The sequence below is a fragment of the Prionailurus viverrinus genome, chromosome B2 (genome assembly GCF_022837055.1).
Source record: "Prionailurus viverrinus isolate Anna chromosome B2, UM_Priviv_1.0, whole genome shotgun sequence".
Taxonomy (NCBI): domain Eukaryota; kingdom Metazoa; phylum Chordata; class Mammalia; order Carnivora; family Felidae; genus Prionailurus; species Prionailurus viverrinus.
The window spans coordinates 58,375,309-58,390,980 of record NC_062565.1 but is presented as its reverse complement, the minus strand read 5'-3'; the positions used below and the strand labels follow the sequence as shown (position 1 = coordinate 58,390,980).

Below are 15,672 nucleotides of genomic sequence, written 5' to 3'. Positions count from 1 at the left end.
TGTTGATCATGGGGCTTTGAGGATCCCTTAACCCCACGGTAGTGATTTCTCAAGGTAGTTGATAATAACTTCTGATTATGATTTAGTAGGAAAATGTTGGTCGTACAAATATTTTTGCACTATGTAACAGCTATATTTTCACCATAATCTAATATATTTGCATTCTGATCTCTATCCTAGTTCCATGTGTATTTTCAACAATCTTTGAATTCTTTCCAAGCCTTGCTGCTTACCCTTGAGTAGAGAAAAAGACAAATCTCTTGGTCCTTAATATGTGGAATCATAAAACATATTTTTTTCTTGGTGTTTCTTCTATCGCTTCTAGCTTCACTTTTTACCATTTTCTACATGTTAGATTTTTTTTTAATTTTTTTAACGTTTATTTATTTTTGAGACAGAGAGAGACAGAGCATGAACAGGGGAGGACCAGAGAGAGGGAGACACAGAATCTGAAACAGGTTCCAGGCTCTGAGCTGTCAGCACAGAGCCCGACTCGGGGCTCGAACTCACGGATCGCGAGATCATGACCTGAGCTGACGTCGGCGGCTCAACCGACTGAGCCACCCAGGCACCCCTACATGTTAGATTTTTTAAAGCAGTTATAAAACATCAAGAATTCTCTGACCTTATAAAACCTTTCAGGTGTTAATTGAAAGTGAATACAGAATTTATAACTCTGAAACAAATGAAAAAAGGATATCTAAAGTAAAATTTACATTTTGTGCAAATTATATGAAATTTTGAACAAATACTAGCCCAGTTAAGTAAGGATACCTGTTGAATGTGTCCTTAGTGTTAGGAAATAGGCATGCATTACTATTTTTAAATAATATTTGAATTGTATTTTCATAAAGTTCAAAATCTACAAATAGTGTAACTGTTAATTCTATATTTAAAGGAGAATCCCCAGATATATTTGTACTTATTTATGTATGTATCACAATTCTCTTCCCATAAGCTAAAAACAATTTCTTTATGCAGAAATTATCTTGTAAGTTTATGGCAGAAATAGGCTATTCACATAAACCTAAATCTATAAGGATCATTGCTCCGTAAGCCAATACAAATTAAAATGATTCAAACATCACAAGAAAATGTTTTCAAACTATCTGTTGCATATACTGCATTTTACATTTGCTTCCAACTAAATATGACATTTAGAGTGGAAGAGTTTATAATTTGTAACGAAGCTTTTAGATCCATATTGACTACCATACAGCACAAATTCTTCCTTGGAAAAAAAAATACCCTCAAAGGAAATGTGAAATAGTATTTTGGCTTAAAATTAAAGAAATTAAGAATACATTTAGGCATTTAATTGAGCATATCCAAAATTTGAAGGATTAGTTTTGAAATACAGATAAAATTTACCCTAAAGACTTTATTTTCAAGCAAATTAAGGTGATGATTTGAGCTATCGAATATGACAAGAAAATGCCTCAAAACTAACTTAAAAACTTCTCTCTTGGTGACAAAGAAACTGTGAACTTAGTTATTATAATTATTGTTTGCAGGCCTGCTCCACTGGGCTTTTTTGTGGTGCTGAAATAAGCAGAATTGCCTGTTTACCTCTTGTCTCTCAAAGAATGGATGTCATTTCTATACAAACATATACAGTATCTGCTTCTGACACTTCAGTCAGTAGCTTTCCATCAGCAAGGGCTACAAGACTGTGGACCATCACGAATACTAACCCAGATGATCCAGGTAAGTAGATGAAAATAAGATATATAAAAGATTGAATTTGATGTGTATTGAAACCTATTTTCTGACTTATTTCAAATCTTTATTTTTCTGAGATACATAATTTTTCAGGGGTATAAAATTATTTTAGAATTCTTGTTATGTTTCAGTTTTAAGTTTTGGTTTAAGAATATTGATGTTCTTTGCTAATAAATACTCTTTCTTAAACAGTGAAAAAATGTTTATTAATATCTTTATTATGATATGTAAATTTTGGTAGATAACTGGATTCCAGTCCCAGCTGATTTTAACTATCCATAAAACTTATTTAAAAAAACTTGTAATACTTACTTTATTCTATCTTTATTTAACATTCTCTGAATCATTATATATAAATTTATATTCCTATAAATTTATTGGAATTTTTTTAATCTGCATTTTTTCCAATTTTGAAGTATTTTGACATCTTGAGTATGTTTCAATATGTCTTATTTAATTTACTAAATCAAATGATGCTATATTGTAAATAGTATATCATATGTTAAATTCCAAATTAATTCTTTTTATAGTCAGTGTCACTCAGGATAATAAGAATGAGAATTATACCCCTTAACAAGGTATTCTTTGCTTAGGAAAAATATTTTTGAAGGGTACTGGATATTATAAGCAGGCAGGTAGTCTTCCCTATTTTTTGTCTTTGTAATTTCTGTTCTTTTAAAGACTTAAGTTGAAATATAATATTATCAAATATAAAGTATACTGTGCCTATTTAGAAATTAAAATAATATTTCTAATATTTTTTAACCACTATGTTATATATTCATTGAGTCTATCAGTGACAAAGTTGTAATTTTTCATGTTTCATTATTCAAAGGAGTCATTTGGTGTGGAATATGTCAATTCTTTCTTTTCCCTCTGTGCATGCTCATTGCTTGTATGTATAAGTATAAATATGTGAAATAAATAAAAATGTTTGTGAAATAAATACAAAATTTAATATAACATAAATTATATATATTGCTTTTCTTTATAATTGAAGCATAATTGATACAGAATATTCTATTATTTTCAGGTATACATCATAGTGATTTGATATTTCTATACATTATTAAATGATCCCCATGACAAATCTTGTTGCCACCTGACACCATACATAGTTGCTACAATATTATTTATGTCTCTGTGCTGTTCATTACATTCCCATGACTTATGCATTTTATAACTGGGAGTTTGTACTTCTTAATCCCCTTTATCTATTTTTTTCCACCCTGCTTATCTCTCCCTCCTCTGCTAACCAAGTTTATTGTCTGTATCTATGAGTATGTTTCTCATGGTATTTTTTGTTTTGTTTGTTCATTTATTTTTAGATTCCACATGTAAATAATATCATACAGTATTTGTTTTTCTCTGACTTATTTCACTGAGCATAATACTCTCTAGGTTCATCCATGTCATCACAAATGAGGAGCTTCCATTCTTTTTTATGGCTGAGTAATATTCCATTGTGTATATATAACATCTTTATCCATTAATCTATCAATGGACATATAGATTGAATCCATATCTTGGCTATTGTATACAATGCTTCAGTGAACATAGAAGCATATGTATCTCTTTGAACTGGTGTTTTCATTTTTTCCAGATTGATATCCAGAAGTGGTACTGCTGGATTGTATGGCATTTCTAATTTTTAACTTTTTTAAGGAAATTCCATATTGTTTTCTACAGTGGCTGCACCAATTTACATTTCACCAACAGTGTACAAAGGTTCCTTTTCTACAAATCTTCACCGACACTTATTACTTATTGCCTTTTTTGATAATAGTCAATCTGACATACTTGTGGTGATATCTCATTGTGGTTTTGATTTGCATTTCTGTGATGATTAATGATGTTGAGTATTTTTTCATGTGCCAGCTGGCCATCCGTATGTCTTCTTTAGAAAAATGTCTATTTAAGTCCTCTGCACATTTTTTTTAAGTTTATTTATTTTGAGAGAGAGAGAGAACAAGCAATCAGGGGAGCTGCAGAGAAAGAGAGACAATCCCAAGCTCCCTGATGCAGGGCTTGAACTCACAAACAGTGAGATCATGACCTGAGCCAAAACCAAAAGTTAACTGACTGAGCCACCCAGGTGCCCCTGCCCATTTTTAAATCAGATTACTTGTTCTCTTGATATTAAGTTGTGGATTTCTCTATATATTTTGGATGTTAACCCCTTATCAGATGTGTGATCTGCACATATCTTCTCCCATTCAGTAGGTTGCTTTTTTTGTATTGTTTATGGTTTCCTTTGTTGTATAAAGGCTTTTAAGTTTGATGTAGTCCCATTTGTTTATTTTAACTTTTGTTGCCCTTGCCTAAGGAGTCTGGTCCCAAATAGTATTGCTAACACTGATATCAAAGAGCTTACTACCTATTTTTTCTTCTAGTTTTATGGTTTTCAGTCTTATATTTAAATCTTTACACCATTATATGGTGTAAAGTAGCAGTCCAGTTAATTTTTTTCATGTAGCTGCCCAGTTTTCCCAGCACCGTTTATTCATTTTAAAGACTATCTTTTCCCTATTGTATATTCTTGCCTCCTTTGTCAGAGATTAATTGACTACATATGAGTAGGCCTATTTCTGAGCTCTCTACTCTAATCCACTGATCTATATGTCTGGTTTTATGCCAGTACCATGCTGTTTTGATTATGATAGCCCTGTAGTATAGTTTGAAATTAGGGCACAAGATACCTCCAGCTTCGTTCTTTCTCAAGATTATATAGCACAATTTGTTTGACTTTGACCCTCAAATGGAGTGTGAATAATGGGAGTCTTTGCATTTATCCAGTTTGTGAAGTTACTAAACTTACCCATACACTTCCATTAGAAATATAACCTACAGAGCCATTTGTCTGCAAATAATTGATAGGAGGAGGCAGTGCAGTTTGCAGAAGACTCAGTCCAGGGCCAAAGTTGTTCATTTTTAATTCACTTTTCTGATTCTCTTTTTGTTTCTTTTTCCTCTTTGAAGGTCCAAAACAGACAGACATTATCAAGCATGATGTTCTCCCAACTACTATTTTAGCAACATTAAGCATTGGCATATCTTTTGAAAGCTATTTACTCAAAGAACTGATTTCCACTAGAGAGCTTTCAGCAAAACGCAGTCTTCCTTCTTCCACAGATGTTTCCTCTTCTCAATTTCTGAATTTTGGTGTTCATGACTCAGCACAAATTGTCTGGGGCAAAACGTCTGTATCACATATGCCTATCCAAACTTCAGCAGCCACAGCAGGATACTTTTTCCCCAGTATGGAAGACAGGACCCCATTTATCATTTCTTCTTTCATGTCAGATTTTATTTTTCCTACAGAATCTTTATTTTTTGTGAACAATGAGACTATTGCCTTAACTACTACCACAGTGAGTTCAGTAATTACTGGCATTCCAGGAGCTGATATTAAGTTAAAGAGGCACTCATTACTCTCCCATGGATTCCTGCTCACAACCACTTCTACAAGTGTACCTCCGGTTGTTTTTATGGGGGCTCAAGAGGATATTGAAGAATTTTCAGCTGTTTCCCTAATTTCAAGAAGAGAGTACTGGAGATTGCTGAGCTCCTCAATGTCTCCCCTTTCTCCTGCTAAGATAATTATATCTAAACAGGTAGCCATCTTAAACTCATCAACTCTGCACCAATTCACTACACAAGCCTCCATTCCCAGTGAATACCAGGTTATTACTGAAGCATCTAGCAACCAGAGACTCACAAACATCAAATCACAGGCTGCTGATTCTTTAAGTGAATTAAGCCAAACATGTGCAACATGTTCTATGACTGAAATAAAATCCTCTCATGAATTCTCAGATCAAGTTTTGCATAGAAAACAGTCCCACTTCTATGAGACATTCTTTTTTTTTTTTAATTTTTTTTTTCAACGTTTATTTATTTTTGGGACAGAGAGAGACAGAGCGTGAATGGAGGAGGGTCAGAGAGAGAGGGAGACACAGAATCGGAAACAGGCTCCAGGCTCTGAGCCATCAGCCCAGAGCCTGACGCGGGGCTCGAACTCACGGACCGCGAGATCGTGACCTGGCTGAAGTCGGACGCTTAACCGACTACGCCACCCAGGCGCCCCTTTTTCTTTTCTTTTCTTTTTTTTTTTGAGACATTCTGGATGAACTCAGCGATATCAGCCAGCTGGTATGCACTAATGGGAATTCAGACTATCACTTCTGGGCATCCATTGTCTTATGCTACTGAAATAACGCCATCAGTGGCATTCACAGAACTGTCATCTTTATTTCCTTCTAAAAAGAGTACAAAAAGAAGGATTTTATCCTCATCCTTGGAAGAATCCATTCCCCTATCAAGTAATTTGGATGTTAATTTATGTTTATTTAAGAGTTATTTATCCATTGTCCCTTTACAAAGTGTCTCTTCAGCCTTGATGATTTCTGATTTGACTTCAAAACTGACTACTGATGATCCTTCTGTGTCAGAGAACATTTTAAAACTATTGACAATAGGACAACATGGTATAACCATGGGCCCCACTGAGATACTGAATCAAGACAATTTATTGGGTATGCGAGAGAGTAAAGGATCTCATAATCAGTTCAAACTTCACACACATGACAGTTGTCTAGATTTTGAATTAAATTTACAAAATCATCCAAAAACTATATATTCAGGTGACCTCAAAAACAACCTGCCACCTTATATAGACTCTGTGTCTGACTTTTCAGAGGTAACCTCTAATATCGCGTTTTATGCAGTTTCAGGAACTCAGTCATATCCAATACAGGCCTCTTTTCCCTTGTCTGTTCTTGTGCCAGGTTGGACATATTATACAGATTATCTGACCTTAACATCTGATTTAAAAGAAGAGCTTACAACTTCTTCAGAGTGGCGCAAATGGGAACTTCAGCCTAGTGTGCGTGATTGGGAATCTTCTGCTGCAAGCCAGAGGCTTTCCATCACTAGATCGCTTACTTTGTCTTCACTGGAGTTCATTCCAACACCTCTTCAGCTGACGATTTCTGGTGAGTTTCTCAGTTTCAGTTCAGTAAACTTTTGGAAATGAGTTTCTTTTCTATAGTGAAGAAAGAGCCTGTCGTGGTCACCAGGTGCTCTAAACAGCCTCTTTGTAATCAGGGTAGCAGCAAGTTCAATGGGGATGGCACCTTGCTGTTGTACCTGACACAGATGTTTATTCTTTATGCACTGCCACAAAGGCTACCAGATCAATACAGGAGTATGTTGGAGACAGCTATACTGCTGGCAAGCAATCAGAAACTGAACTAGTTCAATTCATTACAATAGATCTTTCAAACTTTAGGAATAACTTTTATTATTCTCATTTCTTGAAATAGAATCTTTGTCAGGTGGAACACAATATAACATACACTTCCTAACATTTTTTTTTCAGTGCTGGTATTTTTTTTTTAATGGGAAGATGAAGCAATCAAGGGAACTTTATTGAGTGTTGCCATTCTACATAGCGTGGTTGATCATTATTTAATGCAAAACTGTGATGCTTTCATTATGTATAACTCAGAATGTAAATGAAACTCATGACCTTTACTTAACAAAAAAATATATATAAATTGACACAAGATAGTATCCCATGTGTAAATTTAAATTCAGTCTTGAAATAATTAATGAAAAGCCACTTTTCTTAGATAGCTATTCTTACTTTAAAGCATTTTAGAAATTATTAGTCTCCTCTACCCTTGTAATTACTGTCAAATCGGGAAACATGCAGAAAAAAAAAAACCTTCAATAATTATATTTAGCAGAAAGAGAAGGTATTTTTCATTATTTAAAGAAGTTCTATCTTATGGAATTTCAAGTGTAATTGTGGTAGTGAAGTTGATTTCCCCTCAATAAGAAATGTATAGGTTTCATGTGTTATATATGTATATTTGTAGATTTTGTGTGTATGATTCAGAAGAATCACATATCAGTGTTTAAAATGTTTAGGTGTGTAATTTGTGGCTGGCAACTCAATAATACAAAAGACCAAATCTTATATTTGGTATGTGTAGTGTGATATGTTCCTAAAAATAACATAAATTTTAATTACAAATTTAAATGTAGTATTTTCCGTGTGCTTTTACAAGACAATAGCTTGTTGTATAACTGTTAAGAACCATCAGTTATACCCAACACATCACTTCTCGCATATAAGGTTCTTAACAAATTCAGCAGAGTTACATCTTCTCCTCTCATACAGTTAGTCCCATAGCTATCCCTTGAAAATAATCAGGACACAAATTCTCCATTTCCAGGAAATAAAACCCTAAGTTTGCCTTTATGAACAAAACTTTCTCACATTCCATTTTTCCCATTCCCTCATTCCAACTTCAAACACTCTTTGGTGATTTTGATCTTTTCCAATTTGCCTATTCTTCTTCTAGTTTCCCTTGCCTTCCTAAATATTTTAGACATGTTAATCAATAATTTACAAGGCACTTGCCAGCATTTTCCAGTATGTTCATCCACTGTGTTGACCAGGGTCATATCAGGGAATAGATAGCACATTCCAGTTGAGTACTTGGGAGAATTTACAAAAAAAAAAAAAATTATTTACAAAGATATGGGTAGAGATAGTAGGATTCTGAAGGGACTAGTAACAGCAGAATGTCATCATTACCTTGAGTCCTGAAGGGACAAAGGAAAGAGCAGTCATTAAGACCCAGAAAGAGGAAAGCTACCAGTTCATAGAAGCTATGGCATTTTGGGAGAGAATATAGGCAATCCAATGCAAACCAATCAGGAGTAGACTAGGAGATATACACCCAGCTTCATTCTCCTCTTGTCTTTTAGTCACTTGCAGGTTCTCCCCATTGGCCAAACCAATCCAGTAGCTGAAAATGATCTTTAAAAACATAACTACACATCTGAAATAATCTCTTCATATAAAGAAAAGGTAGGGTAAGCCATAGTAGAATGGCCTGCCATGCTAAAATCTTGACTGCATTCCAAGCTCCATGACACTGCCAAAATATAGAATAAGCATGTAACTGATAAGGGGAGAATTCATTTGTATGTTTCTAAAGTGAACCTTTGAGTATTACTACTTCCTCTCTACATGCTACTTCCATACTAGGAAAGTATAAAAGGTAGAAAGCTTGTAACTCTGGGGTCCCTCACAGCTCCTAGGTGGGTGAGAGAAAAATAACACTCCAAGAAAGCTTTATGATGAACAAAGTGAGGCATCATGGAGCTATGTCTATCAATATGCTTTTTAGAGTTTGGTGTAACTTTTAAAGTATATGATTGCTAGTTCTAAAATATGACATCTATTAATCTGAAGTTCTCTTTGTCACTGGTCTGCTAAACCAAACCAGTCTTTATGGTTTGGTTTAGTTTATGAAGCAAATGAAGTTTAAGAGGAAAAAGAAAAATGGAGGCACTTGGCTGGCTCAGTCAGTAGAACACACAACTTTTGATCTTGGGGTGATGAGTATGAGCCCCGTGTTGGTCTTAGAGATTACTTATGGAAATATAAAAATTATTTTAAAAACAGAGAGAGAAAAAGAACATTCTCTAGCAGTTTGGTATTATGTTCCTATAGCAATATGACTCTCTATTTTTTCTACTAGTTCAGAAGGATTTAAGAGAGAATAGTCAGAGCCTCCTGATCCAAATATTCTCTAATAGCAATGAATAACAAAAATAGAACAAAAATGAAAATTTATATGGGTTCCATTTATTCCATCCAGAGTTGTAAAATTCTAAATTAAAAAATTCAATACAACATTAGTAAATTTCTAATAAATGACAATGGGATATTTTCTCTGGGAATAAAAGGGTTAGTCAAAGAAAGACATTTAATAATATAATTTACCCCATGGGATCTTAGATGAAAAGATATTGACAATCAATTTATAATTTGCTAAAGTTACTTAGTTTTTCTTTCCATTTTTCCCTACCTAAGGGATTTACATTATCTTCAAATCTTTTCGATATCTATTATGATTTTCAAACATAACAAAATATAAATACCTTACAACAATATTCAATACCATTTTTTAAAAAATGTTTACTTATTTAGAGAGGATGGGGAGGAGCAGAGAGAGAGAGAGGCGGAGAGAGAATCTCCATCAGGCTCCACGCTGTTAGTGCAGAGCCCAACATAGGGCTTAATCTCACCAACTGTGAGATCATGACCTGAGCCGAAATCAAGAGCCAGATGCTTAACTGACTCAGCCACCCAGGCACTCCTTCGATGCCATTCTTAAATCAGTGTTTAAAATGTTAAATGTTAAAAGTGTTAAAATGAAACATAAGAGGTAATTCCATTAAACTCATAAGTCAAAATGCCTTATATGTGTATGTGCACATATTTCTTACATACCATTTAGAAAATCTAAGAGAAAATACATTAAGTAACCAAAGAAAATACATTAAGTAACTCAAACATCCTTATTTGAGTTCTCAAAAATGTGAGCCCTTAATACTAAAGAAACACTACATTTGAAAAGTATAAAGCAATTTCAAAAAAATTCAAATGCGATAATATAATGGAACTTGATCAAGTCATTTAAAATTTTTTTAATGTTTATTTATTTTTGAGAGAGAGAGTGAGACAGAGCATGAGCGGGGGAGGGCCAGAGAGAGGGAGACACAATCTGAAGCAGGCTCCAGGCTCTGAGCTGTCAGCACAGAGCCTGACGTGGGGCTCGAACCACGAACCATGAGAACATGACCTGAGCCGAAGTTGGACGCCTAACCGAGCCACCCAGGTGCCCCTGATCAAGTCATTTTAAAGTCGAAGAGCATAGCCAGCAAAATGTTGAATAGAAATGGTACTAAGAGCATTTTATGTTTAGGAAATATATTGAAATATAATAAAATATAGTATTATTAAATGAATGCAAATAAAAGGAAGTAGAATAAAAAGTCCAGATACATATGTTAGATTACATAAGATTACAAAGAAGAGACTTGATAGATTTTCATATTCACTAACTTGTGTTGATGCATTCTGTTATTTTGACAACTCTTCCTCTATACCCTTATAGCAGATAACTTCTATGAGAACTAACTAGATAATGTTACAAAATAAAACATTAAATAATCCAAATAAAATATAAGTTAATATTTATTTTGCCTCTAACAGGAAATTTTTAAGCCTAAAAGTAAAAATAGAAAATTATAAATAAAATGTTGATAGTACATTTTATGGTAGAATAAGTAAAATTAATACCTTTCTATGCTAAAAATGGTCATAAACATAGTTAAAGCAAATATATAGAAAAATGTGTTGCCTCATAAGTATATATGGTTATAAATACCCTTTCAAATCAAAGAGGAAAAGCTGACCACTCAAATAGTAAAACAATTTGCTGTACACAGACAGTAAAGCGATATTTAAAAATCATCAGAAGCAACTGAAGATATCACATTTAATAATTTTTTTTAATGTTTGTATATTTTTGAGAGACAGACACAGAGCATGAGCAGGGGAGGGGCAGAGAGAGAGGGAGACACCGAATCCCAAGCAGGCTCCACATTCTGAGCTGTCAGCACAGAGCCCAACGCGGGGCTCAAACTCATGAGCTGTGAGACATGATCTGAGGTGAAGTTGTATGCTTAACCGACTAAGCCACCCAGGTACCCTGAAGATAACACATTTTAAATGAGACACAAATTTTATCCATTAGCCAGTGTTTTATTATTATTTTTTCAATTGTAACACTATTCATGAAGATATACCACTCTATTGGTGGGGAAGTAAGTTGGCACCATGCTTCTGGAGAATTACTTTCCACCAGAAATTTTAAAAGTTTTAAAATAACAATCTTTGGGTACCTGGGTGGCTCAGTCAGTTGAGCATCTGACTCGTGATTTCAGCTCAGATCATGATCACAGTTTGTGAGATCCAGCCCTGCATCTGGCTCTGCACTGGCAGCATGGAGCCTGCTTGAGATTCTCTCTCTCCCTCGCACTCTGCCCCTCCCCCATGCTCACTCTCTCTGTCTTTCTCTCTCTCAAAATAAATAAGCACTTTTTAAAAATAAAATAACATCTCAATTTTAGAAAATTATTATTGATATACCAAAGTTATGTTATTAAATGCTATTAAAATAATATCTGGAAAGAAATGTGCACCATAATGGTGGGTTTTTTAAATAAATCTTGGCATGGAAAATTGTTCCTTTAATACTATTAAGCTGAAGTTATAAAATCATACATACAACATATTTGCAAATACCTGTGTGCATGGATACCACACATATGCATACAAGGGATCCTTCCAAAACATTAATATTGCTTCCAATATTTATTTTCATTTTCTAAAAGTTTTATACTTATTATATATTTTTATAATCAATAAAACATTTTTGTAAATATTTGTGCATAGTGAGAAATAAAGAATATTTCAGAAAATATATTTAATTATTTATATCAAAAAAATCAAGTTTTTATGAGAATTTACAATTATCCACATAACGATAGAAAATCATTGTTAATTAGCATTATTAGAGTGAAAAATCATTTAAAAATGATAAAATATTTTTCTGAAATAACACAGCAATCTTATGTTCAAACATTCCATCCACATGCTTTAAACTAAATTACTATGTACATGTTGAAATCATTAGGTATATTTCTTCAGCATTCTTTACTTTTTAGTAAAATGAGAAAAAAAATGGAATGGAATTAATCACATCATTTTATTCGATATTCACATATATTTCAACTGACTACTTTGTGACAAACAGCAGGAACTGTTGTAACTTGTTTGGTTGCTTACCTGTGGCTTTGGACCTGCCACTCAGATATGCCCTTTTATTTTTTTAAATGCTTATTTATTTGGAGATAAGAGAGTGGGAGGGAGGGACAAAGAGAGAGGGAGAGAGAGAATCCCAAGCAGGCTCTGAAAGTGTGGACAGTGCAAAGCCTGACACGCGGGGCCCATACTCACAAACCACAAGCCCATGACCTGACCCAAATCAAGAGTCGGATGCGTAACCAACTGAGCCACCCAGGTGCCCCAATAAATTTTCCTTTTGGTGAAACTACTAAGAACCAAAAGAGATGCCCCCCTTTAGTTAAAACATGAGACCACCTACTTTACCTCCCCAAGTTACTGCAAGTTTACTACAGAAGGAACCACTCTAGACCCTGTCCCTTGTGGTAAAGGAAGTATGTGCATAGTAAGCAAAAGCTTCTGTCACAATACCTAATAGTCACTTTTGTTCTATTTACTTGCAGTCTGTAAAACATCCCATTTAGAATTGACCCATTAATGCATACAACTGGTTCTGCAGGTCAAACTATATCTGCTGAAACTAGCACACAGATTTTAATCAGAAGTAAAATCCTGACATTTTGTTTCCTGTATATCTCTCAGTATCATTCACAAAGGAATGCCTGTGCTTTTTTTGCTAGTTTGCAGTATTCAAGACTGTTCATTATTGGGCGCCTGGATGGCTTAGTCGGTTGAGCGTCTGGCTCCTGATTTGGGCTCGGTCAAGATCTCACAGTTTGTGGGTTCATGCCCTGGACTGGGCTCTGCACTGACAGCGTGGAGTCTGCTTGGGATTCTCTCTTTCTGCCACTTTACCTCTCTCACACACACTCTCTCTCTCTCTCTCTCTCTCTTTCAAAATAAATTAAAAAAAAAAGACTATTGATTATTTGTACTTAATTCCCACTTGTCACTAAAATGAATATTAATATCAATGTCATATGCAAAACATAGTAGAGTAATATAGTTAATAATACAGATTTTTTTTTCCATGCGTGTTACAATTCTTTGGTTTCAAAACACTTTCACCTTTGTTGTTGAATCACAGCAGTATGTGACCTTGGGAAAATTCTTAGTATAGACCAGAGATTAGCAAGGTATTGCATACAGGTCAAATTTGGCCCATCATTTGTTTTTATAAAGAGTTTTACTGGAACACAGCACTACCTATTGGTTGCATACTGTCTATGACTGATTTCATACTATGACAGCAAAGTTGAGTAGTTGTGATGGAGGCAAAGGTAGAATACTTACTAACTTGTCCTTTACAGAAGTTTGATAATTCCTGGAGTAGCAATATGTGTGAGGTGTTTATAATTTTTAGGTTAGTATATTTTACTTTTTTGACCAACGAGTAAATATCAGCCTTAAATGGACTCAGAAAAGTTCATATTTCAGACCTGATTAACTCTTATTATGCTATCCCTGTCTTCTGTACTATGCTGACAGAGCCACAGACTGTGGTCAATACCCACAATCTCTTTGCGAATCTCTCAGCTCTGTGTCCAGGGCTGATTTCAGGGGTGTAAACTGTGCAGTCACAAATGCCCTATACTGAAAAGGACCCTACACTTGATAGAGCCATACTTCATGGTATACTTCAAAGGAAGTACAAAGTAAGGATATTATGGAACACATCTGGTTCCAGATGGTGTTAGAATATGCATGTAGTATAATGATTAAGCATCCAGATTTTTATTTTAGATCAGGTGATGATCTCACAGTTTGTGGGATCCAGCCCCACATCGAGGCTCATGTAGGGCTCCCCCCTGTGAGTGTAGAGCGTGCTTGAGATTCTCTCTTTCCTCCCTCTGCCCCTACCCCTGCTCTTACACACACACACACACACACACACACACACACACACTCTCTCTCTCTCTCTCTCTCTCTCTCTCTCTCTCTCAAAGTAAATAAATAAACATTTTTAAAAAAGAATATGCATGTAACAAGAAGAGGAATAAAAGCAGCTGAGTTTATGTCAGTGTTTGGTCAATTTTTGCTAAGAAAAAAATGCATGTACTAGCTATGATATAGGAATTATGTGAATTTGATGATGTCATTATAGAGTTAAATTCTCCTATATTTGCATTTAAAGCAAGCATTGCATAATATAAAGATGAATGGTAAAATATATGCTAATAATTGAAAATCTTAAATTTTCTTAGAATGACCTTAAAGAGCAAGTAAAAAATACCATGAAAAGATGAAAAAGAGAACAAAAAAGAAAGAAAAAGCTTTTATTTTAGGACCTTTAATGGAACATTTGTCCTGCTTTTTTTTTCCCAAACAAAAGACCTGCATTTTCATTTTGCACTGGGTTCAACAAATTATGTACCTGGCACTGTCTGTGCTGAGGCTGTTCTGGAATTCTCTTCCCACCTCTGCCAACCAATTTAATGCACAGTTTCATGCTAACCATTTAACTTTAGAATCCCTTAGGGTCCATTCTTAGACTTCCCTCCCTTCCTTTCTTTCCACACCCTTCATTCTTCTATTTTTTCAACTCTTTTTTTTTATTCCACAGTTTGTCATTGGAGATGTAGTACCTACACTCATGGCTTCAAATATATTCAGAGATATACTTTCTTATATCTTTATACCAAAACATTTTGCATGTTAGCCCTTCAAAAACTTAAGATAAAATTTTTATCTCTCCAACACCACAACCTCCATCTCTCTCCCTACCTATGCTTTCTTCTCCATTGAATTATATCTCAGACATGAAATTTATATCTATGAAGATTTCCAAGCTTCAGTGTTAACTTTGCCAAAAGTACTATGAATTCTATCTACCAAGTTCTCTCACCCCGCCTCTTAGCTCATGATTATTACTCCAGTTTAAACTCTTACCATCTCTTTTGGACTAACGCAGCACTCTCTGAAATGGGTGACCTATTTCTAGTCTTGATTCTCTCTGGTCCCTCTTCCACATTACTTTCAAAGTTGTTTTTCTTATGTGATTTCCATTCCTCTTCTTATAAAGTTACAATGAATCTTCCTTTCCTATAGGAAGAGGTTTAAAACCCTAAGCATCCCAACTACAGTATTCAACCTCCATTCTCTGCCACCCATCCCTACACTGTTTTATGACTAACCACTTCTCAATACTGTTGTACAGTTGCACAACTCTGCACTTTGGTGTTCATAGTGCTTCTCCCTAAATGCCCTCTGTTGGCCATTTTGTCAAATTCCTTTCCTGAGGCTCAAATCAAATGTCACCTCCTATTGGAAGACTT

General features: G+C 34.7%; 1 protein-coding gene across 1 annotated transcript in view; it reads left to right on the top strand.

Moving 5' to 3' along the window:
- Nucleotides 1-15,672, top strand: part of EYS (eyes shut homolog) — a 1,626,372-nt gene that overhangs the window by 866,325 nt on the left and 744,375 nt on the right. Inside the window, exons 23-25 of the mRNA XM_047860135.1 lie at nucleotides 1,515-1,707; nucleotides 4,702-5,578; nucleotides 5,842-6,716. Of these exons, the coding sequence (XP_047716091.1) occupies nucleotides 1,515-1,707; nucleotides 4,702-5,578; nucleotides 5,842-6,716 (1,945 nt within the window). The remainder of the gene's footprint in view (nucleotides 1-1,514; nucleotides 1,708-4,701; nucleotides 5,579-5,841; nucleotides 6,717-15,672) is intronic.